Genomic DNA, 26,244 nt, shown 5'->3' on the forward strand with positions numbered 1-26,244 from the left:
AAAATTCGTTCCATACAAAGTTCTTTACAGTGTTTACAAATTTTCATTTCATGTAAAAAATAAACTATTCACTCGCTGTGTAGTACAACCAAAACTACTACCTCTAAGATGTTCGCTATGCGTTCTTGCGTGAAAATGTGTAAGAGTTATGCCTTTCCTATTCGGATGCTGGGATCATGGTTCATCTCACTGCCCATATCAGCATGTGGTGATGTTCGTTATGGACGTTGACCTGTGAACAACCCAGTAATAATTTCCCTGCTCCGTTCTGCAGGTCGCTGTTTGGTTGGTTCTCGTTCCATTGTCTGTTTTTTTGCGCTTCCGGATACACATCAAATGCTACAAAAGACCTGTCGCGATTTTGCTGACAATGAGCTGGTACCACGTCAATCCTTAGAGAAAACCAAATTGATTTGCTTCCTAGCATAATTTGTACAACAGCCAACTTATTGCCGCATCTGTTGACTTTCCTTCTTGATTCCGCTGCTTCCACAATCTCCACACTGGACGACACTCTGCGCGATAAATTCGATTAGCGTGCGTGTTGGTCGTCCTGTCACGCCTCTACGAAAGTACGGGTATTCGGTACCTTTCGTCTTCATCACGTTTAACGCATCGATGTGCATCCACTTTCCACAAGGACGAAACTCTCGCAGAAGAGCCGCAGCTTTACAGCTGTACATCCACGTGCTCGGCTGAGCATATTTGCTGGGTAAAATAATCTCAGAGCGCCAGGCGCCAAACACGATCACCGGTGTGAATGCTGGCGTTTTGCATGCGTTCCCAAAGCTCCTCTGAGTTAGTGAACACAGCACAACACACTCTGCCAAAGGATTCCATGGTGGCTTTAGAGATGGTGGAAACGTCCACGATGAACTTTGGGCCAAAGTGCTTCGCGTATAGCAGCGCATCTATCAGCGCGAGTGAAGCCTCGATGCTTGTTTTCACTTTTTCTATGCTCTTTCCATTTTTGACTGTCATAACGTCGCCTGGTTTCATGGCGTTGCTACCAAGCATGCTCTCGCAAAGCGGAATCAAAGCGCGAATGTTCACGGGGAGTTTAAGTGCAGCAATGCCTCGGCTAGCGGCTCCAGAAATATCGGAGGTTCACAGGATCCGTTGGCTAACGTTAGAAATGACGTCATCGCCTCATTTTCGGCCTATCCACGTCCTTTGACCTCCACGTTCGCACCAGAGTGTCATGAGGTTCGATGGAGTTTCTTATAGTTGACGGGCGAGATTTTGTGCCTCAGCTTTCGCCAGTCCAATTTGCTATCCATTCGAGTCGCACGGGAGCTCTGGTTCATAGTACAACTGAAGTTGTGGCACAAATGCCCAATGTTCTATGCTGCGCAGCTCCTGATTTACCCACAGCCCCATGTGAGCACCTTCGGCTGCCGATTCAGCATGGCCAAAGTCATCTACAGAGATACGGCTCGTTTCCAGATTTTGTAGCTCCTGGCAAACTCTGGAAGCCGCTATACGAATAGCTTCCTTAGAAATATCCATTTTTCGACGTCATCGTAACCAAGACACTCGCTTCCTCGTCCACAGACAGCAACCGCAGAATACGTGGGTTCCAGTTTGTATAAAATTCTAACCTAGCCACGCTTTGGCATAGGACCAGCCAATCGCAGCAGTTCGAGTAGGCAACCGCTAGTGTAAGACTGGAATAAAAAGTTATGCGTATAAAAACTAACCCGATAATAAAACAGCTTCACAGATTACCTCATTATACTAAGCCGCCGTTGGAGTGAGAACTCCGATGTCCAGCCGATCGTTTTCATCGGTGTACACACCGAGTTTTAAGCCACTAGATGCCGGATTCGAACATTGTCCAGTAATTTTGCCATCATGTTGAAGGTATGGAGATGCCTGGCACTGAAGCGATTTCACATGTGGCCTTAACATTTGTCTTAAAATTCCGCATGACATTTTTGTAACTTTTTGTTTCAAAGCGCGTAAAAAAGTTTCGACTGACTCTGTTGAAAGGCTAAACCAACTGAATATTTCTCTCATATAATGACTACTTATATATTTTGCTAAGATGTTTTTCTCATACAATGTCTACTGAGATGTGTGGTGCTGTAGCAGGAAATCTTTGGAAAAGAAAAGAACAACTTTTTAGTTTGCAAAATATTGATGTGGTAATTTTTTTAATGGTTAAAACATTCAGCTATGTAATATAAAAGGCTTTTTAAATTTATTCCTATTCATCCAAGATCATTTGTACTCTCGCGAACAGACGACACGTTCGAAAACTTTATCGCTTGCACACTTAAACTCTGCATTGAAAACGGAACTATGAGGTTTTCCCATTTGTCATGCAAACAGCCAGAACAACTGGAAATGTTTTGTTGCCGTTCATACGGACGAAAAATCGATAAATTTATTTGTAAACATCAGCTACCATACAATCGTTGCTTCTCGAAGTGGACGGTTGTGTCCGGTGTATTTCACTGTAAGGCATATGACTGTAGATAGTCGAGCCTATAAAGAAGTGGTCAACCTTTGAATATATTAGAAGTGACTCTTTGGAGAATTCAAATATAGAAGGCTACATCCCATTTCGCAAAGAAGAAGAAGAACATAGCATAGTAAAGTAGTAACATAGCATAGTTTTCAAATGGGGCTGTGAGTAAATCAGGAACTACTTTTTAGCCTTCGAACGGAGTTAATTCGAAATAATTCGAAACTTTTTTAACGCGCATCGAAACAAAAAAAATTTAAAGAATTGTTGAAAATGTAGTTTGCAATATTAAGACAAATTTTAAGTACATCTCTCAAATCACTGGCATTGCAGGCATCTCGATACCTTCAACATAATGACAAAATTACTGAAAAGTGCTCGAATTCAGCATGTCGTGGCTTAATACTCGGTGTGTACACCGAAGAAAACGATCGGCTGGACATCGGAGTCTTCACTCCAACGGCGGCTTAGTATAATGAGGTAATCTGTGAAGCTGTTTTATTATCGGGTTAGTTTTTATACGCTTAACTTTTTATTCCAGTCTTACACTAGCGTTTGCCTACTCGAACTGCTGCGATTGGCTGGTCCTATGCCAAAGCGTGGCTAGGTTAGAATTTTATACAAACTGGAACCCACGTATTCTGCGGTTGCTGTCTGTGGACGAGGAAGCGAGTGTCTTGGTTACGATGACGTCGAAAAAATGGATATTTCTAAGGAAGCTATTCGTATAGCGGCTTCCAGAGTTTGCCAGGAGCTACAAAATCTGGAAACGAGCCGTATCTCTGTAGATGACTTTGGCCATGCTGAATCGGCAGCCGAAGGTGCTCACATGGGGCTGTGGGTAAATCAGGAGCTGCGCAGCATAGACCATTGGGCATTTGTGCCACAACTTCAGCTGTACTATGAACCAGAGCTCCCGTGCGACTCGAATGGATAGCGAATTGGACTGGCGAAAGCTGAGGCACAAAATCTCGCCCGTCAACTATAAGAAACTCCATCGAACCTCATGACACTCTGGTGCGAACGTGGAGGTTAAAGGACGTGGATAGGCCGAAAATGAGGCGATGACGTCATTTCTAACGTTAGCCAAGGGATCCTGTGAACCTCCAATATTTCTGGAGCCGCTAGCCGAGGCATTGCTGCACTTAAACTCCCCGTGAACATTCGCATGAGATTATTTTACCCAGCAAATATGCTCAGCCGAGCACGTGGATGTACAGCTGTAAAGCTGCGGCTCTTCTGCGAGAGTTTCGTCCTCGTGGAAAGTTGATGCACATCGATGCGCTAAACGTGATGAAGACGAAAGGTACCGAATACCCGTACTTTCGTAGAGGCGTGACAGGACGACCAACACGCACGCTAATCGAATTTATCGCGCAGAGTGTCGTCCAGTGTGGAGATTGTGGAAGCAGCGGAATCAAGAAGAAAAGTCAACAGATGCGGCAATAAGTTGGTTGTTGTACAAATTATGCTAGGAAGCAAATAAATTTGGTTTTCTCTAAGGATTGACGTGGTACCAGCTCATTGTCAGCAAAATCGCGACAGGTCTTTTGTAGCATTTGATGTGTATCCGGAAGCGCAAAAAAACAGACAATGGAACGAGAACCAACCAAACAGCGACCTGCAGAACGGAGCAGGGAAATTATTACTGGGTTGTTCACAGGTCAACGTCCATAACGAACATCACCACATGCTGATATGGGCAGTGAGATGAACCATGATCCCAGCATCCGAATAGGAAAGGCATAACTCTTACACATTTTCACGCAAGAACGCATAGCGAACATCTTAGAGGTAGTAGTTTTGGTTGTACTACACAGCGAGTGAATAGTTTATTTTTTACATGAAATGAAAATTTGTAAACACTGTAAAGAACTTTGTATGGAACGGATTTTCTACATTTTGTTTTGTTTAGTTTGTGTCAAGTGATTGTTTTGGTTTCGTTCGAAGACAAACTGCAGTAACTACATTTGAACTGCTGTAATAAGTTTAAACCTAGTTTAAACCAGAAATTATGCTAGGAAGCAAATAAATGTGGCTTACTCTAAAGATTGACTCCACATCACGTCAATCCTTAGAGAAAACCAAATTGATTTGCTTCCTAGCATAATTTGTACAACAGCCAACTTATTGCCGCATCTGTTGACTTTCCTTCTTGATTCCGCTGCTTCCACAATCTCCACACTGGACGACACTCTGCGCGATAAATTCGATTAGCGTGCGTGTTGGTCGTCCTGTCACGCCTCTACGAAAGTACGGGTATTCGGTACCTTTCGTCTTCATCACGTTTAACGCATCGATGTGCATCCACTTTCCACAAGGACGAAACTCTCGCAGAAGAGCCGCAGCTTTACAGCTGTACATCCACGTGCTCGGCTGAGCATATTTGCTGGGTAAAATAATCTCAGAGCGCCAGGCGCCAAACACGATCACCGGTGTGAATGCTGGCGTTTTGCATGGGTTCCCAAAGCTCCTCTGAGTTAGTGAACACAGCACAACACACTCTGCCAAAGGATTCCATGGTGGCTTTAGAGATGGTGGAAACGTCCACGATGAAATTCGGGCCAAAGTGCTTCGCATATAGCAGCGCATCTATCAGCGCGAGTGAAGCCTCGATGCTTGTTTTCACTATTCCAATGCTCTTTCCATTTTTGAATGTTATAACGTCGCCTGGTTTCATGGCGTTGCTACCAAGCATGCTCTCGCAAAGTGGAATCAAAGCGCGAATGTTCACGGGGAGTTTAAGTGCAGCAATGCCTCGGCTAGCGGCTCCAGAAATATTGGAGGTTCACAGGATCCCTTGGCTAACGTTAGAAATGACGTCATCGCCTTATTTTCGGCCTATCCACGTCCTTTGACCTCCACGTTCGCACCACAGTGTCATGAGGTTCGATGGAGTTTCTTATAGTTGACGGGCGAGATTTTGTGCCTCAGCTTTCGCCAGTCCAATTCGCTATCCATTCGAGTCGCACGGGAGCTCTGGTTCATAGTACAGCTGAAGTTGTGGCACAAATGCGCAATGGTCTATGCTGCGCAGATCCTGATTTACCCACAGCCCCATGTGAGCCCTTTCGGCTGCCAGCATGGCAGATTCAGCATGGCCAAAGTCATCTACAGAGATACGGCTCGTTTCCAGATTTTGTAGCTCCTGGCAAACTCTGGAAGCCGCTATACGAATAGCTTCCTTAGAAATATCCACTTTTTCGACGTCATCGTAACCAAGACACTCGCTTCCACGTCCACAGACAGCAACCGCAGAATACGTGGGTTCCAGTTTGTATAAAATTCTAACCTAGCCACGTTTTGGCATAGGACCAGCCAATCGCAGCAGTTCGAGTAGGCGACCGCTAGTGTAAGACTGTAAGACTTTGCAGTATCAGTGACATTTTTGTGTGTAATAATTAATTAGATATGGTTATAGTCCCGGTCAATACAGCTGAATCGAAGATTAATTCCCTGTCAAACAAGTGATATATTTTCAAATGGATCGATTACAATAGTAAGTTGTAACGATATTTAATCAGTTCTTCGAAATGTGAGTATGAGTTTGGAATCATTGTAGCGAATGCAACTTGTTGGCTCCTCGGTAATCGCAAGAATTTATTTTCTCTAACGCTCTTGTTATACAGAGAGGTTTAAAAATCACGGTTTATCTTTAACGGAGAAATTAAAAGAGAACTAGCCCGCTCAAGCTCGCTCTTTAAATACTGTCGTTCCCGCGATGGCCGTCGGTTATTGCCGGGTCGTTGTCCTTATTCCAACCTCGTGATTCGCTTTAGTGCTTCGTTTGACAGGACGTCTGCCTATGCTCCTGTCAACACTGTACTTAATAAAAAGTACATTCACGCGGTCCGTCGGCACGGTTGCGCAGCAAAATCCTCCCTACCGGTATACCTGCTATAGTGGTTTGCCTTCGTTGTGCCGACGTCCAAGCGTGCAATGATTACGGCTGGCTTACTAATGCCAAGTGCCCCTCTTCAAGCGTCTTGGTCGGCTGGTACCACTTGAATCGTCTTGTCAGCGTCGGTAGGTATTCGTTCACCCATCTCTTCCAGGATATATCCGTGAACCATTGTGCTGCTTTCCAAGACCTACGTGTGATTTGGATGGAATCATCGAACGGTGGCGGTGGCTTGCTTCCGTTCGAACTTCCTAAAATGAAGTGATTTGGAGTTAATGGGGAATCGGCTTCATCTTCAACCGGAACGTCTGCCAACGATCGCGAGTTCACGATCAGCTCCAACTCCTCCGTCTGGAAGTAGATTTTGTCCGTCTTCTCAACGTGTGTACTTTGCTTCCGAACGTCGTTCATGGCGTTTGTCAGCAGCCCCTCCGTCGAACTTATGCGCTCCTCATAGTCCTCCGCCAGCCAGTCGTACGTGCCGTTCATCTCCATACCCGGTTCGGTCGGCAAGCAGTCCAGCAGGTCCACAACGTTGCCCATGGTCATCTTCCGGTTACTCAAATCCCTTGGGCCATCCTCAAAAATCTGCCGGAAGCGTTCAATGCGTTCCTTCTCGAACATCGGTGACGGTGGATCGACAAATGTGTGGTACTTCTGGTTCACTCGACAATACACCACGAATGGGACGTATTTGTGTAGGATCTCCCACACCAGCAGTACGATCGAGTGCACGTCGATGCCTTTGATCGGATAGACAAAGGTTGCCTTCGGTACGAGCAGCTTTGGAGCGAAGTAGAAGAACGTCAAGAACTTCTCCAGGTATTCTTCGCAGTATGGTAGAAACCGGGTTGCCCGGTAACCGTATCCATTGATGTCACTAAATGACGGTTGGCCACCGGGTGCTCTGTAACGGTTCTCCCAGGTTTCCAACGATGACTTGCGGTATTTGTTACGCAGGAACTGCTCGTCGTTCTTGATCAACCGCGCATACGTAGAGATCTCCTGATCCGCTCGGCTATACACCACGAATGGGACGTATTCGTATAGAATCTCCCACACCAGCAGTACGATCGAGTACACGTTGGCGCCTTTGCTCGGATAGACAAAGGTTGTCTTCGGTACGAGCAACTCTGGAGCGACGTAGAACAACGACGAGAACTCGTCCAGGTACTCTTTGCATACCGGTATGAACCGGCTTGCCCGGCAGTCGTATCCATTAGTGTCACCAAACGACGGTTGATCATGCTGCTTTGAGGTCATGGAGTTCCGAGACGACGACGTGCTGCCGTAGCGTTGTTCAATCTCACACTGTAACGCATCCGAGACCGCATCAGTGGTCAGCTCGAACGACGTTAGCTTCACGGAGTATGGATAGCGTCTCACTAGGATGCAACTGTTCGAGATGTTCAAGAGGACATAACCACACTCCTGCAGGTAGCCCACGGCAGAAACATTCCGCTGGACAACAGTCACGGCGTGCATTAGCAACAGACGCTTATTCATCTTGTGGATGAAATCGAAGATCGTAAAATCGCACAGTTCCATCAGTAATGTGGCTTGTTTGAAAGCCGAATCGTACGACACCGCTATCAGCGAAGCCACCATCGGATGACGCACCTGTGCCAACACCTCCAAGCGCCTCCGACAAGCCTCCTCCGCAAAGTAAGAACTCCGTTCCAACACCGCACCCACGCGATAACGCACTTCATTCGGGAAGCACGTCAACAGGCTAGCACCAGCAATACGCTGGAAGCACTCCCGTAGATTCCGCTCCGTGTAGCGCGCCTGAAAGAAGTCATCCGACGGGTGAATGCACTTGCTCCACTTCTGTAGCGAATCCAGCTTCAGCATTTTGTCCTGTGGGGCATTCTGCAGCGCGAACTGTGCCAGCTGTGCATCGATCTCTTACTGCCCGCTTACCAGTAGCTGTTCGACGCTCTCCAGTTCAAGCTGATTCACAGTCCGGTGGTCATCGTCAGCGTACTCTTTGAATGTGCTACCGTTCCAACAGTCCAGATTCGTAACGATCCGTGTCGATTGGTCTTTCAGCACGCTAATTGCTTCCGTGATGATGCCTTTCGAGTCATCGTGAAACGCAGTCGTTTGCATGAGCTGGAAGTTGTCATTGACCAGCTGCTCACAGATATTTGTCTCCGCCAATGTGTCCTGTTCGGGTGCTGTGAGTTCCTGGGAGGAGTCGCGTTCAGCTCACCCTTCGTTTCAGTCGTGGTGTCCGCGTTGTCACTAATCGGAAGCACGAAATCCCCCAGATCACCGTGCTTGTTCTCGATTGTCTGGTAGGAGAGTGATTTATGCTGCTACTTAGACGCCGGAGATTCAGAATCGGTGGTCAAGCTCGGCCTCAGTGATCCTCGGAACGCACGTGATGAGATGACGTACTCATCGTAGATCAAAGAAGAGTTTAGCTCGTACTTCATATAGGGCCCAGTCAGTGGTGAATTCGAATCGCTGTGTGTCAGTAGAAAATGTATCTGAATATTGAGATTTTCTTAGTAACTCGACAGACCAAAAACCAGCTCACACAGCTGATCGTTTCAAAACAGAGAGTCCAGAGCATGTTCAAATAAGAGATAGAGTAAACGCCGTGCGACACTCAATAGCACCGGACGGTGAGTAAGCTCACTTTTTGGTGAAGTATAGAAGAGGCAGTGAGTGAAAGTGAGAGCAAAGAGTAAAACGATAGTTTTGACGGAGAATTTTCTGTTGTGGATGAGAGGGGTAGCTAGAGATAGAGTGACAGTGGTGATGAATGCTGATGACTGACAGGGGAATATAAAGTAGACAGTAGATAGAGTGAGATCGCAATATTATACCCGTAAATTTCTCGAGTCGAACGGTTACTACGGCTTGATTTTCGACTCGAAAGCAAGCTTAGTTTTGTTCTAGTCGCAAGCCGAAAAACCGCGTGGCTGTCAACTTTGGTAGGTGCCCGTCGAAGCAACACAAACACAGCGATTCGAATTCACCACTGACTGGGCCCTATATGAAGTACGAACTAAACTCTTCTTTGATCTACGATGAGTACGTCATCTCATCACGTGCGTATCGAGGATCACTGAAGCTGAGCTTGACCACCGATTCTGAATCTCCGGCGTCTAAGTAGCAGCATAAATCACTCTCCTACCAGACAATCGAGAACAAGCACGGTGATCTGGGGGATTTCGTGCTTCCGATTAGTGACAACGCGGACACCACGACTGAAACGAAGGGTGAGCTGAACGCGACTCCTCCCAGGAACTCACAGCACCCGAACAGGACACATTGGCGGAGACAAATATCTGTGAGCAGCTGGTCAATGACAACTTCCAGCTCATGCAAACGACTGCGTTTCACGATGACTCGAAAGGCATCATCACGGAAGCAATTAGCGTGCTGAAAGACCAATCGACACGGATCGTTACGAATCTGGACTGTTGGAACGGTAGTACATTCAAGGAGTACGCTGACGATGACCACCGGACTGTGAATCAGCTTGAACTGGAGAGCGTCGAACAGCTACTGGTAAGCGGGCAGTAAGAGATCGATGCACAGCTGGCACAGTTCGCGCTGCAGAACGCCCCACAGGACAAAATGCTGAAGCTGGATTCGCTACAGAAGTGGAGCAAGTGCATTCACCCGTCGGATGACTTCTTTCAGGCGCACTACACGGAGCGGAATCTACGGGAGTGCTTCCAGCGTATTGCTGGTGCTAGCCTGTTGACGTGCTTCCCGAATGAAGTGCGTTATCGCGTGGGTGCGGTGTTGGAACGGAGTTCTTACTTTGCGGAGGAGGCTTGTCGGAGGCGCTTGGAGGTGTTGGCACAGGTGCGTCATCCGATGGTGGCTTCGCTGATAGCGGTGTCGTACGATTCGGCTTTCAAACAAGCCACATTACTGATGGAACTGTGCGATTTTACGATCTTCGATTTCATCCACAAGATGAATAAGCGCCTGTTGCTGATGCACGCCGTGACTGTTGTCCAGCGGAATGTTTCTGCCGTGGGCTACCTGCAGGAGTGTGGTTATGTCCTCTTGAACATCTCGAACAGTTGCATCCTAGTGAGACGCTATCCATACTCCGTCTCCGGCTAACGTCGTTCGAGCTGACCACTGATGCGGTCTCGGATGCGTTACAGTGTGCGATTGAACAACGCTACGGCAGCACGTCGTCGTCTCGGAGCTCCATGACCTCAAAGCAGCATGATCAACCGTCGTTTGGTGACACTAATGGATACGACTGCCGGGCAAGCCGGTTCATACCGGTATGCAAAGAGTACCTGGACGAGTTCTCGTCGTTGTTCTACGTCGCTCCAGAGTTGCTCGTACCGAAGACAACCTTTGTCTATCCGAGCAAAGGCGCCAACGTGTACTCGATCGTACTGCTGGTGTGGGAGATTCTATACGAATACGTCCCATTCGTGGTGTATAGCCGAGCGGATCAGGAGATCACTACGTATGCGCGGTTGATCAAGAACGACGAGCAGTTCCTGCGTAACAAATACCGCAAGTCATCGTTGGAAACCTGGGAGAACCGTTACAGACCACCCGGTGACCAACCGTCATTTAGTGACATCAATGGTTACGGTTACCGGGCAACCCGGTTTCTACCATACTGCGAAGAATACCTGGAGAAGTTCTTGACGTTCTTCTACTTCGCTCCAAAGCTGCTCGTACCGAAGGCAACCTTTGTCTATCCGATCAAAGGCATCGACGTGCACTCGATCGTACTGCTGGTGTGGGAGATCCTACACAAATACGTCCCATTCGTGGTGTATTGCCGAGAGAACCAGAAGTACCACACATTTGTCGATCCACCGTCACCGATGTTCGAGAAGGAACGCATTGAACGCTTCCGGCAGATTTTTGAGGATGGCCCAAGGGATTTGAGTAACCGGAAGATGACCATGGGCAACGTTGTGGACCTGCTGGACTGCTTGCCGACCGAACCGGGTATGGAGATGAACGGCACGTACGACTGGCTGGTGGAGGACTATGAGGAGCGCATAAGTTCGACGGAGGGGCTGCTGACAAACGCCATGAACGACGTTCGGAAGCAAAGTGCACACGTTGAGAAGACGGACAAAATCTACTTCCAGACGGAGGAGTTGGAGCTGATCGTGAACTCGCGATCGTTGGCAGACGTTCCGGTTGAAGATGAAGCCGATTCCCCATTAACTCCAAATCACTTCATTTTAGGAAGTTCGAACGGAAGCAAGCCACCGCTACCGTTCGATGATTCCATCCCAATCACACGTAGGTCTTGGAAAGCAGCACAATGGTTCACGGATATATCCTGGAAGAGATGGGTGAACGAATACCTACCGACGCTGACAAGACGATCCAGGTGGTATCAGCCGACCAAGACGCTTGAAGCGGGGCACTTGGTATTGATTGCGGATGGAAACAACCCGAGAAACTGCTGGCCTAGGGGACGGATCGTCAAAGTGCGTCGTACGATCTACAACCAAGTGCAGCGCGTTACAGTACAGACGTCAGCGGTATGGTAGAAAAGCCAGCCGTAATCATTGCACGCTTGGACGTCGGCACAACGAAGGTAAACCACTATAGCAGGTATACCGGTAGGGAGGATTTTGCTGCGTAACCGTGCCGACGGACCGCGTAAATGTACTTTTTATTAAGTACAGTGTTGACAGGAGCATAGGCAGACGTCCTGTCAAACGAAGCACTAAAACGAATCACGAGGTTGGAATAAGGACAACGACCCGGCAATAACCGACGGCCATCGCGGGAACGACAGTATTTAAAGAGCGAGCTTGAGCGGGCTAGTTCTCTTTTAATTTCTCCGTTAAAGATAAACCGTGATTTTTAAACCTCTCTGTATAACAAGAGCGTTAGAGAAAATAAATTCTTGCGGTTACCGAGGAGCCAACAAGTTGCATTCGCTACAATGATTCCAAACTCATACTCACATTTCCAAGAACTGATTAAATATCGTTACAACTTACTATTGTAATCGATCCATTTGAAAATATATCACTTGTTTGACAGGGAATTAATCTTCGATTCAGCTGTATTGACCGGGACTATAACCATATCTAATTAATTATTACACACAAAACTGTCACTGATATTACAAAGTCTTACAGTCTTACACTAGCGGTCGCCTACTCGAACTGCTTCGATTGGCGGATCCCATGCCAAAGCGTGGCGGGTTAGAATTTTATACAAACTGTAACCCACGTATTCTACAGCGGCTAAGTACAATGAGATAATCTGTGAAGCTGTTTTATTATCGGGTTATTTTTTATACGCTTAACTTTTTATTCCAGTCTTACACTAGCGGTCGCCTACTCGAACTGCTGCGATTGGCTGGTCCTATGCCAAAGCGTGGCTAGGTTAGAATTTTATACAAACTGGAACCCACGTATTCTGCGGTTGCTGTCTGTGGACGAGGAAGCGAGTGTCTTGGTTACGATGACGTCGAAAAAATGGATATTTCTAAGGAAGCTATTCGTATAGCGGCTTCCAGAGTTTGCCAGGAGCTACAAAATCTGGAAACGAGCCGTATCTCTGTAGATGACTTTGGCCATGCTGAATCGGCAGCCGAAGGTGCTCACATGGGGCTGTGGGTAAATCAGGAGCTGCGCAGCATAGAACATTGGGCATTTGTGCCACAACTTCAGTTGTACTATGAACCAGAACTCCCGTGCGACTCGAATGGATAGCAAATTGGACTGGCGAAAGCTGAGGCACAAAATCTCGCCCGTCAACTATAAGAAACTCCATCGAACCTCATGACACTCTGGTGCGAACGTGGAGGTCAAAGGACGTGGATAGGCCGAAAATGAGGCGATGACGTCATTTCTAACGTTAGCCAAGGGATCCTGTGAACCTCCGATATTTCTGGAGCCGCTAGCCGAGGCATTGCTGCACTTAAACTCCCCGTGAACATTCGCGCTTTGATTCCACTTTGCGAGAGCATGCTTGGTAGCAACGCCATGAAACCAGGCGACGTTATGACAGTCAAAAATGGAAAGAGCATAGAAAAAGTGAAAACAAGCATCGAGGCTTCACTCGCGCTGATAGATGCGCTGTTATACGCGAAGCACTTTGGCCCGAAGTTCATCGTGGACGTTTCCACCATCTCTAAAGCCACCATGGAATCCTTTGGCAGAGTGTGTTGTGCTGTGTTCACTAACTCAGAGGAGCTTTGGGAACGCATGCAAAACGCCAGCATTCACACCGGTGATCGTGTTTGGCGCCTGGCGCTCTGAGATTATTTTACCCAGCAAATATGCTCAGCCGAGCACGTGGATGTACAAAACATGGGTCAGGGCGAAGGCGCCAACAGCTGTAAAGCTGCGGCTCTTCTGCGAGAGTTTCGTCCTTGTGGAAAGTGGATGCACATCGATGCGCTAAACGTGATGAAGACGAAAGGTACCGAATACCCGTACTTTCGTCGAGGCGTGACAGGACGACCAACACGCACGCTAATCGAATTTATCGCACAGAATGTTGTCCAGTGTGGAGATTATGGAAGCAGCGGAATCAAGAAGGAAAGTAAACAGATGCGGCAATAAGTTGGCTGTTGTATAAATTATGCTAGGAAGCAAATCAATTTGGTTTTCTCTAAGCATTGACGTGGTACCAGCTCATTGTCAGCAAAATCGCGACAGGTCTTTTGTAGCATTTGATGTGTATCCGGAATCGCAAAAAAACAGACAATGGAACGAGAACCAACCAAACAGCGACCTGCAGAACGGAGCAGGGAAATTATTACTGGGTTGTTCACAGGTCAACGTCCATAACGAACATCACCACATGCTGTTATGGGCAGTGAGATGAACCATGATCCCAGCATCCGAATAGGAAAGGCATAACTCTTACACATTTTCACGCAAGAACGCATAGCGAACATCTTAGAGGTAGTAGTTTTGGTTGTACTACACAGCGAGTGAATAGTTTATTTTTTACAAGAAATGAAAATTTGTAAACACTGTAAAGAACTTTGTATGGAACGGATTTTCTACATTTTGTTTTGTTTAGTTTGTGTCAAGTGATTGTTTTGGTTTCGTTCGAAGACAAACTGCAGTAACTACATTTGAACTGCTGTAATAAGTTTAAACCTAGTTTAAACCAGAAATTATGCTAGGAAGCAAATAAATGTGGCTTACTCTAAAGATTGACTCCACATCACGTCAATCCTTAGAGAAAACCAAATTGATTTGCTTCCTAGCATAATTTGTACAACAGCCAACTTATTGCCGCATCTGTTGACTTTCCTTCTTGATTCCGCTGCTTCCACAATCTCCACACTGGACGACACTCTGCGCGATAAATTCGATTAGCGTGCGTGTTGGTCGTCCTGTCACGCCTCTACGAAAGTACGGGTATTCGGTACCTTTCGTCTTCATCACGTTTAGCGCATCGATGTGCATCCACTTTCCACAAGGACGAAACTCTCGCAGAAGAGCCGCAGCTTTACAGCTGTACATCCACGTGCTCGGCTGAGCATATTTGCTGGGTAAAATAATCTCATGCGAATGTTCACGGGGAGTTTAAGTGCAGCAATGCCTCGGCTAGCGGCTCCAGAAATATCGGAGGTTCACAGGATCCCTTGGCTAACGTTAGAAATGACGTCATCGCCTCATTTTCGGCCTATCCACGTCCTTTGACCTCCACGTTCGCACCACAGTGTCATGAGGTTCGATGGAGTTTCTTATAGTTGACGGGCGAGATTTTGTGCCTCAGCTTTCGCCAGTCCAATTTGCTATCCATTCGAGTCGCACGGGAGCTCTGGTTCATAGTACAGCTGAAGTTGTGGCACAAATGCCCAATGTTCTATGCTGCGCAGCTCCTGATTTACCCACAGCCCCATGTGAGCACCTTCGGCTGCCGATTCAGCATGGCCAAAGTCATCTACAGAGATACGGCTCGTTTCCAGATTTTGTAGCTCCTGGCAAACTCTGGAAGCCGCTATACGAATAGCTTCCTTAGAAATATCCATTTTTTCGACGTCATCGTAACCAAGACACTCGCTTCCTCGTCCACAGACAGCAACCGCAGAATACGTGGGTTCCAGTTTGTATAAAATTCTAACCTAGCCACGCTTTGGCATAGGACCAGCCAATCGCAGCAGTTCGAGTAGGCAACCGCTAGTGTAAGACTGGAATAAAAAGTTATGCGTATAAAAACTAACCCGATAATAAAACAGCTTCACAGATTACCTCATTATACTAAGCCGCCGTTGGAGTGAGAACTCCGATGTCCAGCCGATCGTTTTCATCGGTGTACACACCGAGTTTTAAGCCACTAGATGCCGGATTCGAACATTGTCCAGTAATTTTGCCATCATGTTGAAGGTATGGAGATGCCTGGCACTGAAGCGATTTCACATGTGGCCTTAACATTTGTCTTAAAATTCCGCATGACATTTTTGTAACTTTTTGTTTCAAAGCGCGTAAAAAAGTTTCGACTGACTCTGTTGAAAGGCTAAACCAACTGAATATTTCTCTCATATAATGACTACTTATATATTTTGCTAAGATGTTTTTCTCATACAATGTCTACTGAGATGTGTGGTGCTGTAGCAGGAAATCTTTGGAAAAGAAAAGAACAACTTTTTAGTTTGCAAAATATTGATGTGGTAATTTTTTTAATGGTTAAAACATTCAGCTATGTAATATAAAAGGCTTTTTAAATTTATTCCTATTCATCCAAGATCATTTGTACTCTCGCGAACAGACGACACGTTCGAAAACTTTATCGTTTGCACACTTAAACTCTGCATTGAAAACGGAACTATGAGGTTTTCCCATTTGTCATGCAAACAGCCAGAACAACTGGAAATGTTTTGTTGCCGTTCATACGGACGAAAAATCGATAAATTTATTTGTAAACATCAGCTACCATACAATCGTTGCTTCTCGAAGTGGACGGTTGTGTCCGGTGTATTTCACTGTAAGGCATATGACTGTAGATAGTCGAGCCTATAAAGAAGTGGTCAACCTTTGAATATATTAGAAGTGACTCTTTGGAGAATTCAAATATAGAAGGCTACATCCCATTTCGCAAAGAAGAAGAAGAACATAGCATAGTAAAGTAGTAACATAGCATAGTTTTCAAATGGGGCTGTGAGTAAATCAGGAACTACTTTTTAGCCTTCGAACGGAGTTAATTCGAAATAATTCGAAACTTTTGTAACGCGCATTGAAACAAAAAAAATTTAAAGAATTGTTGAAAATGTAGTTTGCAATATTAAGACAAATTTTAAGTACATCTCTCAAATCACTGGCATTGCAGGCATCTCGATACCTTCAACATAATGACAAAATTACTGAAAAGTGCTCGAATTCAGCATGTCGTGGCTTAATACTCGGTGTGTACACCGAAGAAAACGATCGGCTGGACATCGGAGTCTTCACTCCAACGGCGGCTTAGTATAATGAGGTAATCTGTGAAGCTGTTTTATTATCGGGTTAGTTTTTATACGCTTAACTTTTTATTCCAGTCTTACACTAGCGTTTGCCTACTCGAACTGCTGCGATTGGCTGGTCCTATGCCAAAACGTGGCTAGGTTAGAATTTTATACAAACTGGAACCCACGTATTCTGCGGTTGCTGTCTGTGGACGAGGAAGCGAGTGTCTTGGTTACGATGACGTCGAAAAAATGGATATTTCTAAGGAAGCTATTCGTATAGCGGCTTCCAGAGTTTGCCAGGAGCTACAAAATCTGGAAACGAGCCGTATCTCTGTAGATGACTTTGGCCATGCTGAATCGGCAGCCGAAGGTGCTCACATGGGGCTGTGGGTAAATCAGGAGCTGCGCAGCATAGACCATTGGGCATTTGTGCCACAACTTCAGCTGTACTATGAACCAGAGCTCCCGTGCGACTCGAATGGATAGCGAATTGGACTGGCGAAAGCTGAGGCACAAAATCTCGCCCGTCAACTATAAGAAACTCCATCGAACCTCATGACACTCTGGTGCGAACGTGGAGGTTAAAGGACGTGGATAGGCCGAAAATGAGGCGATGACGTCATTTCTAACGTTAGCCAAGGGATCCTGTGAACCTCCAATATTTCTGGAGCCGCTAGCCGAGGCATTGCTGCACTTAAACTCCCCGTGAACATTCGCATGAGATTATTTTACCCAGCAAATATGCTCAGCCGAGCACGTGGATGTACAGCTGTAAAGCTGCGGCTCTTCTGCGAGAGTTTCGTCCTCGTGGAAAGTTGATGCACATCGATGCGCTAAACGTGATGAAGACGAAAGGTACCGAATACCCGTACTTTCGTAGAGGCGTGACAGGACGACCAACACGCACGCTAATCGAATTTATCGCGCAGAGTGTCGTCCAGTGTGGAGATTGTGGAAGCAGCGGAATCAAGAAGAAAAGTCAACAGATGCGGCAATAAGTTGGCTGTTGTACAAATTATGCTAGGAAGCAAATAAATTTCGTTTTCTCTAAGGATTGACGTGGTACCAGCTCATTGTCAGCAAAATCGCGACAGGTCTTTTGTAGCATTTGATGTGTATCCGGAAGCGCAAAAAAACAGACAATGGAACGAGAACCAACCAAACAGCGACCTGCAGAACGGAGCAGGGAAATTATTACTGGGTTGTTCACAGGTCAACGTCCATAACGAACATCACCACATGCTGATATGGGCAGTGAGATGAACCATGATCCCAGCATCCGAATAGGAAAGGCATAACTCTTACACATTTTCACGCAAGAACGCATAGCGAACATCTTAGAGGTAGTAGTTTTGGTTGTACTACACAGTGAGTGAATAGTTTATTTTTTACATGAAATGAAAATTTGTAAACACTGTAAAGAACTTTGTATGGAACGGATTTTCTACATTTTGTTTTGTTTAGTTTGTGTCAAGTGATTGTTTTGGTTTCGTTCGAAGACAAACTGCAGTAACTACATTTGAACTGCTGTAATAAGTTTAAACCTAGTTTAAACCAGAAATTATGCTAGGAAGCAAATAAATGTGGCTTACTCTAAAGATTGACTCCACATCACGTCAATCCTTAGAGAAAACCAAATTGATTTGCTTCCTAGCATAATTTGTACAACAGCCAACTTATTGCCGCATCTGTTGACTTTCCTTCTTGATTCCGCTGCTTCCACAATCTCCACACTGGACGACACTCTGCGCGATAAATTCGATTAGCGTGCGTGTTGGTCGTCCTGTCACGCCTCTACGAAAGTACGGGTATTCGGTACCTTTCGTCTTCATCACGTTTAACGCATCGATGTGCATCCACTTTCCACAAGGACGAAACTCTCGCAGAAGAGCCGCAGCTTTACAGCTGTACATCCACGTGCTCGGCTGAGCATATTTGCTGGGTAAAATAATCTCAGAGCGCCAGGCGCCAAACACGATCACCGGTGTGAATGCTGGCGTTTTGCATGGGTTCCCAAAGCTCCTCTGAGTTAGTGAACACAGCACAACACACTCTGCCAAAGGATTCCATGGTGGCTTTAGAGATGGTGGAAACGTCCACGATGAAATTCGGGCCAAAGTGCTTCGCATATAGCAGCGCATCTATCAGCGCGAGTGAAGCCTCGATGCTTGTTTTCACTATTCCAATGCTCTTTCCATTTTTGAATGTTATAACGTCGCCTGGTTTCATGGCGTTGCTACCAAGCATGCTCTCGCAAAGTGGAATCAAAGCGCGAATGTTCACGGGGAGTTTAAGTGCAGCAATGCCTCGGCTAGCGGCTCCAGAAATATTGGAGGTTCACAGGATCCCTTGGCTAACGTTAGAAATGACGTCATCGCCTCATTTTCGGCCTATCCACGTCCTTTGACCTCCACGTTCGCACCACAGTGTCATGAGGTTCGATGGAGTTTCTTATAGTTGACGGGCGAGATTTTGTGCCTCAGCTTTCGCCAGTCCAATTCGCTATCCATTCGAGTCGCACGGGAGCTCTGGTTCATAGTACAGCTGAAGTTGTGGCACAAATGCGCAATGGTCTATGCTGCGCAGATCCTGATTTACCCACAGCCCCATGTGAGCCCTTTCGGCTGCCAGCATGGCAGATTCAGCATGGCCAAAGTCATCTACAGAGATACGGCTCGTTTCCAGATTTTGTAGCTCCTGGCAAACTCTGGAAGCCGCTATACGAATAGCTTCCTTAGAAATATCCACTTTTTCGACGTCATCGTAACCAAGACACTCGCTTCCACGTCCACAGACAGCAACCGCAGAATACGTGGGTTCCAGTTTGTATAAAATTCTAACCTAGCCACGTTTTGGCATAGGACCAGCCAATCGCAGCAGTTCGAGTAGGCGACCGCTAGTGTAAGACTGTAAGACTTTGCAGTATCAGTGACATTTTTGTGTGTAATAATTAATTAGATATGGTTATAGTCCCGGTCAATACAGCTGAATCGAAGATTAATTCCCTGTCAAACAAGTGATATATTTTCAAATGGATCGATTACAATAGTAAGTTGTAACGATATTTAATCAGTTCTTCGAAATGTGAGTATGAGTTTGGAATCATTGTAGCGAATGCAACTTGTTGGCTCCTCGGTAATCGCAAGAATTTATTTTCTCTAACGCTCTTGTTATACAGAGAGGTTTAAAAATCACGGTTTATCTTTAACGGAGAAATTAAAAGAGAACTAGCCCGCTCAAGCTCGCTCTTTAAATACTGTCGTTCCCGCGATGGCCGTCGGTTATTCCCGGGTCGTTGTCCTTATTCCAACCTCGTGATTCGTTTTAGTGCTTCGTTTGACAGGACGTCTGCCTATGCTCCTGTCAACACTGTACTTAATAAAAAGTACATTCACGCGGTCCGTCGGCACGGTTGCGCAGCAAAATCCTCCCCACCGGTATACCTGCTTTAGTGGTTTACCTTCGTTGTGCCGACGTCCAAGCGTGCAATGATTACGGCTGGCTTACTAATGCCAAGTGCCCCTCTTCAAGCGTCTTGGTCGGCTGGTACCACTTGAATCGTCTTGTCAGCGTCGGTAGGTATTCGTTCACCCATCTCTTCCAGGATATATCCGTGAACCATTGTGCTGCTTTCCAAGACCTACGTGTGATTTGGATGGAATCATCGAACGGTGGCGGTGGCTTGCTTCCGTTCGAACTTCCTAAAATGAAGTGATTTGGAGTTAATAGAGAATCGGCTTCATCTTCAACCGGAACGTCTGCCAACGATCGCGAGTTCACGATCAGCTCCAACTCCTCCGTCTGGAAGTAGATTTTGTCCGTCTTCTCAACGTGTGCACTTTGCTTCCGAACGTCGTTCATGGCGTTTGTCAGCAGCCCCTCCGTCGAACTTATGCGCTCCTCATAGTCCTCCGCCAGCCAGTCGTACGTGCCGTTCATCTCCATACCCGGTTCGGTCGGCAAGCAGTCCAGCAGGTCCACAACGTTGCCCATGGTCATCTTCCGGTTACTCAAATCCCTTGGGCCATCCTAAAAAATCTGCCGGAAGCGTTCAATGCGTTCCTTCTCGAACATCGGTGACGGTGGATCGACAAATGTGTGGTACTTCTGGTTCTCTCGGCAATACACCACGAATGGGACGTATTTGTGTAGGATCTCCCACACCAGCAGTACGATCGAGTGCACGTCGATGCCTTTGATCGGATAGACAAAGGTTGCCTTCGGTACGAGCAGCTTTGGAGCGAAGTAGAAGAACGTCAAGAACTTCTCCAGGTATTTTTCGCAGTATGTTAGAAACCGGGTTGCCCGGTATCCGTAACCATTGATGTCACTAAATGACGGTTGGCCACCGGGTGATCTGTAACGGTTCTCCCAGGTTTCCAACGATGACTTGCGGTATTTGTTACGCAGGAACTGCTCGTCGTTCTTGATCAACCGCGCATACGTAGTGATCTCCTGATCCGCTCGGCTATACACCACGAATGGGACGTATTCGTATAGAATCTCCCACACCAGCAGTACGATCGAGTACACGTTGGCGCCTTTGCTCGGATAGACAAAGGTTGTCTTCGGTACGAGCAACTCTGGAGCGACGTAGAACAACGACGAGAACTCGTCCAGGTACTCTTTGCATACCGGTATGAACCGGCTTGCCCGGCAGTCGTATCCATTAGTGTCACCAAACGACGGTTGATCATGCTGCTTTGAGGTCATGGAGTTCCGAGACGACGACGTGCTGCCGTAGCGTTGTTCAATCGCACACTGTAACGCATCCGAGACCGCATCAGTGGTCAGCTCGAACGACGTTAGCTTCACGGAGTATGGATAGCGTCTCACTAGGATGCAACTGTTCGAGATGTTCAAGAGGACATAACCACACTCCTGCAGGTAGCCCACGGCAGAAACATTCCGCTGGACAACAGTCACGGCGTGCATTAGCAATAGACGCTTATTCATCTTGTGGATGAAATCGAAGATCGTAAAATCGCACAGTTCCATCAGTAATGTGGCTTGTTTGAAAGCCGAATCGTACGACACCGCTATCAGCGAAGCCACCATCGGATGACGCACCTGTGCCAACACCTCCAAGCGCCTCCGACAAGCCTCCTCCGCAAAGTAAGAACTCCGTTCCAACACCGCACCCACGCGATAACGCACTTCATTCGGGAAGCACGTCAACAGGCTAGCACCAGCAATACGCTGGAAGCACTCCCGTAGATTCCGCTCCGTGTAGCGCGCCTGAAAGAAGTCATCCGACGGGTGAATGCACTTGCTCCACTTCTGTAGCGAATCCAGCTTCAGCATTTTGTCCTGTGGGGCATTCTGCAGCGCGAACTGTGCCAGCTGTGCATCGATCTCTTACTGCCCGCTTACCAGTAGCTGTTCGACGCTCTCCAGTTCAAGCTGATTCACAGTCCGGTGGTCATCGTCAGCGTACTCTTTGAATGTGCTACCGTTCCAACAGTCCAGATTCGTAACGATCCGTGTCGATTGGTCTTTCAGCACGCTAATTGCTTCCGTGATGATGCCTTTCGAGTCATCGTGAAACGCAGTCGTTTGCATGAGCTGGAAGTTGTCATTGACCAGCTGCTCACAGATATTTGTCTCCGCCAATGTGTCCTGTTCGGGTGCTGTGAGTTCCTGGGAGGAGTCGCGTTCAGCTCACCCTTCGTTTCAGTCGTGGTGTCCGCGTTGTCACTAATCGGAAGCACGAAATCCCCCAGATCACCGTGCTTGTTCTCGATTGTCTGGTAGGAGAGTGATTTATGCTGCTACTTAGACGCCGGAGATTCAGAATCGGTGGTCAAGCTCGGCCTCAGTGATCCTCGGAACGCACGTGATGAGATGACGTACTCATCGTAGATCAAAGAAGAGTTTAGCTCGTACTTCATATAGGGCCCAGTCAGTGGTGAATTCGAATCGCTGTGTGTCAGTAGAAAATGTATCTGAATATTGAGATTTTCTTAGTAACTCGACAGACCAAAAACCAGCTCACACAGCTGATCGTTTCAAAACAGAGAGTCCAGAGCATGTTCAAATAAGAGATAGAGTAAACGCCGTGCGACACTCAATAGCACCGGACGGTGAGTAAGCTCACTTTTTGGTGAAGTATAGAAGAGGCAGTGAGTGAAAGTGAGAGCAAAGAGTAAAACGATAGTTTTGACGGAGAATTTTCTGTTGTGGATGAGAGGGGTAGCTAGAGATAGAGTGACAGTGGTGATGAATGCTGATGACTGACAGGGGAATATAAAGTAGACAGTAGATAGAGTGAGATCGCAATATTATACCCGTAAATTTCTCGAGTCGAACGGTTACTACGGCTTGATTTTCGACTCGAAAGCAAGCTTAGTTTTGTTCTAGTCGCAAGCCGAAAAACCGCGTGGCTGTCAACTTTGGTAGGTGCCCGTCGAAGCAACACAAACACAGCGATTCGAATTCACCACTGACTGGGCCCTATATGAAGTACGAACTAAACTCTTCTTTGATCTACGATGAGTACGTCATCTCATCACGTGCGTATCGAGGATCACTGAAGCTGAGCTTGACCACCGATTCTGAATCTCCGGCGTCTAAGTAGCAGCATAAATCACTCTCCTACCAGACAATCGAGAACAAGCACGGTGATCTGGGGGATTTCGTGCTTCCGATTAGTGACAACGCGGACACCACGACTGAAACGAAGGGTGAGCTGAACGCGACTCCTCCCAGGAACTCACAGCACCCGAACAGGACACATTGGCGGAGACAAATATCTGTGAGCAGCTGGTCAATGACAACTTCCAGCTCATGCAAACGACTGCGTTTCACGATGACTCGAAAGGCATCATCACGGAAGCAATTAGCGTGCTGAAAGACCAATCGACACGGATCGTTACGAATCTGGACTGTTGGAACGGTAGTACATTCAAGGAGTACGCTGACGATGACCACCGGACTGTGAATCAGCTTGAACTGGAGAGCGTCGAACAGCTACTGGTAAGCGGGCAGTAAGAGATCGATGCACAGCTGGCACAGTTCGCGCTGCAGAACGCCCCACAGGACAAAATGCTGAAGCTGGATTCGCTACAGAAGTGGAGCAAGTGCATTCACCCGTCGGATGACTTCTTTCAGGCGCGCTACACGGAGCGGAATCTACGGGAGTGCTTCCAGCGTATTGCTGGTGCTAGCCTGTTGACGTGCTTCCCGAATGAAGTGCGTTATCGCGTGGGTGCGGTGTTGGAACGGAGTTCTTACTTTGCGGAGGAGGCTTGTCGGAGGCGCTTGGAGGTGTTGGCACAGGTGCGTCATCCGATGGTGGCTTCGCTGATAGCGGTGTCGTACGATTCGGCTTTCAAACAAGCCACATTACTGATGGAACTGTTCGATTTTACGATCTTCGATTTCATCCACAAGATGAATAAGCGTCTGTTGCTAATGCACGCCGTGAATGTTGTCCAGCGGAATGTTTCTGTCTTGGGCTACCTGCAGGAGTGTGGTTATGTCCTCTTGAACATCTCGAACAGTTGCATCCTAGTGAGACGCTATCCATACTCCGTGAAGCTAACGTCGTTCGAGCTGACCACTGATGCGGTCTCGGATGCGTTACAGTGTGAGATTGAACAACGCTACGGCAGCACGTCGTCGTCTCGGAACTCCATGACCTCAAAGCAGCATGATCAACCGTCGTTTGGTGACACTAACGGATACGACTGCCGGGCAAGCCGGTTCATACCGGTATGCAAAGAGTACCTGGACGAGTTCTCGTCGTTGTTCTACGTCGCTCCAGAGTTGCTCGTACCGAAGACAACCTTTGTCTATCCGAGCAAAGGCGCCAACGTGTACTCGATCGTACTGCTGGTGTGGGAGATTCTATACGAATACGTCCCATTCGTGGTGTATAGCCGAGCGGATCAGAAGATCACTACGTATGCGCGGTTGATCAAGAACGACGAGCAGTTCCAGCGTACAGACGTCAGCGGTATGGTAGAAAAGCCAGCCGTAATCATTGCACGCTTGGACGTCGGCACAACGAAGGTAAACCACTATAGCAGGTATACCGGTAGGGAGGATTTTGCTGCGCAACCGTGCCGACGGACCGCGTGAATGTACTTTTTATTAAGTACAGTGTTGACAGGAGCACAGGCAGACGTCCTGTCAAACGAAGCACTAAAGCGAATCACGAGGTTGGAATAAGGACAACGACCCGGCAATAACCGACGGCCATCGCGGGAACGACAGTATTTAAAGAGCGAGCTTGAGCGGGCTAATTCTCTTTTAATTTCTCCGTTAAAGATATGCCGTGATTTTTAAACCTCTCTGTATAACAAGAGCGTTATACCGAGGAGCCAACAAGTTGCATTCGCTACAATGGTTCAAAAATCATACTCATTTCCTAGAACTGAATAAATATCGTTACAACTTACTATTGTAATCGATCCATTTAAAAATATATCACTTGTTTAACAGGGAAATAATCTTCGATTCAACTGTATCGATTGGGGCTATAACCATTGCTAATTTAATATTACACACAAAAATATCACTGATGTTACAAAGTCTTACAAAGTAGTTCAGTAGGCAGGGTAGTAGCAATACTACACTGATACGGGAATGGATCCGAAGCTTCTAGAAAGATAACATAGGCTCTCCATTCCCTACACCTACCGAATACGTCCACGACGTACAGAGCGGTAACATGAATTGAATGAGAGAGAGAGAGATACCAGCGTCTGTTCTCCATGTCAGGGACGGCTGGTTCTCTCTTTTGTCCTGGCTTCACACGGGACTTTAAACAGCTGTGAAGCGGAGGGCCTTCGACGAGACAGGGGGTTGGGGGAGAGGCCTTACAAGCCACCCTCAATACAACCGCAACGAAAGGTAACCATGAAAATTCGATTTGGGACTTTTGGAAACGACCAATGCTATGAAAAAGGATCAATGATTGGAAACTTGGATTATGGAACTGCAGATCCCTCACAGCACCCGGAAGTACTCGCATTCTTGCGGACGAGGTTAGGACCCGCGGCTTCGGAGTAGTAGCACTTCAGGAGGTGCGTTGGAAAGGAGTTACAGAGCGCCCCTATCGCAGCGATTGTATGATCTTCCAAAGTGGTGGGGAAAAGCATGAGCTCGGTACGGTGTTCCTAGTAATAGGTGAGATGCGGAAGCGAGTGATCGGATGGTGGCCGATCAATGAAAGGATGTGCAGATTGAGGATCCGTGGGAGGTTCTTCAATCTGAGCATTATTAACGTGTACAGTCTACATCTTGGAAGCACCGATGATGATAAGGACAACTTTTATACGCAGCTGGAGAGGGAGTACGACCGCTGCCCACAACACGAGGTCAAGATTGTCATCGGTGACTTCAACGCTCAGGTCGGACGGGAGGAGGCATTTAAACCCACAATAGGATGTTTCAGCGCCCACCAGCTGACGAACGACAATGGGCTTCGCCTTATAAACTTCGCCCCCTCCAAGCACATGAACATTCGCAGCACCTTCTTCCAAC

At 47.1% G+C, this 26,244-nt stretch overlaps 2 protein-coding genes and 5 pseudogenes across 2 annotated transcripts; 3 read left to right on the forward strand and 4 right to left on the reverse strand.

Moving 5' to 3' along the window:
* Nucleotides 1-76: 76 nt before the first annotated feature.
* LOC128724282 (cytosol aminopeptidase-like) lies at nucleotides 77-1,911 on the reverse strand (annotated as a pseudogene).
* Nucleotides 1,912-2,743: 832 nt separating this feature from the next.
* Nucleotides 2,744-3,908, forward strand: LOC128727494 (cytosol aminopeptidase-like; annotated as a pseudogene).
* A 2,505-nt stretch (nucleotides 3,909-6,413) lies between these two features.
* Nucleotides 6,414-8,952, reverse strand: LOC128724283 (uncharacterized). Its single transcript, XM_053818014.1, is given in 4 exon segments — nucleotides 6,414-7,389; nucleotides 7,609-8,570; nucleotides 8,573-8,866; nucleotides 8,917-8,952. Coding segments are annotated over 4 exon segments (2,268 nt in total).
* Nucleotides 8,953-9,104: 152 nt separating this feature from the next.
* Nucleotides 9,105-14,258, forward strand: LOC128724284 (uncharacterized; annotated as a pseudogene).
* Nucleotides 14,259-14,339: 81 nt separating this feature from the next.
* On the reverse strand, nucleotides 14,340-15,813 carry LOC128727495 (cytosol aminopeptidase-like; annotated as a pseudogene).
* A 1,161-nt stretch (nucleotides 15,814-16,974) lies between these two features.
* LOC128725799 (cytosol aminopeptidase-like) lies at nucleotides 16,975-17,742 on the forward strand. The gene has a single exon (XM_053819569.1). It carries the CDS (start codon nucleotides 17,005-17,007, stop codon nucleotides 17,239-17,241), a length of 237 nt encoding a protein of 78 aa, XP_053675544.1. The 5' UTR covers nucleotides 16,975-17,004; the 3' UTR covers nucleotides 17,242-17,742.
* A 439-nt stretch (nucleotides 17,743-18,181) lies between these two features.
* On the reverse strand, nucleotides 18,182-23,259 carry LOC128724285 (uncharacterized; annotated as a pseudogene).
* Between the last annotated feature and the right edge of the window lie 2,985 nt (nucleotides 23,260-26,244).

The sequence above is a fragment of the Anopheles nili genome, chromosome 3 (assembly GCF_943737925.1).
Source record: "Anopheles nili chromosome 3, idAnoNiliSN_F5_01, whole genome shotgun sequence".
Taxonomy (NCBI): Eukaryota; Metazoa; Arthropoda; class Insecta; order Diptera; family Culicidae; genus Anopheles; species Anopheles nili.

What these genes read in the sequence shown, in the direction of transcription:
- LOC128725799 (XM_053819569.1), top strand. Translation starts at nt 17,005, where the DNA reads ATGGATATTTCTAAGGAAGCTATTCGTATAGCGGCTTCCAGAGTTTGC.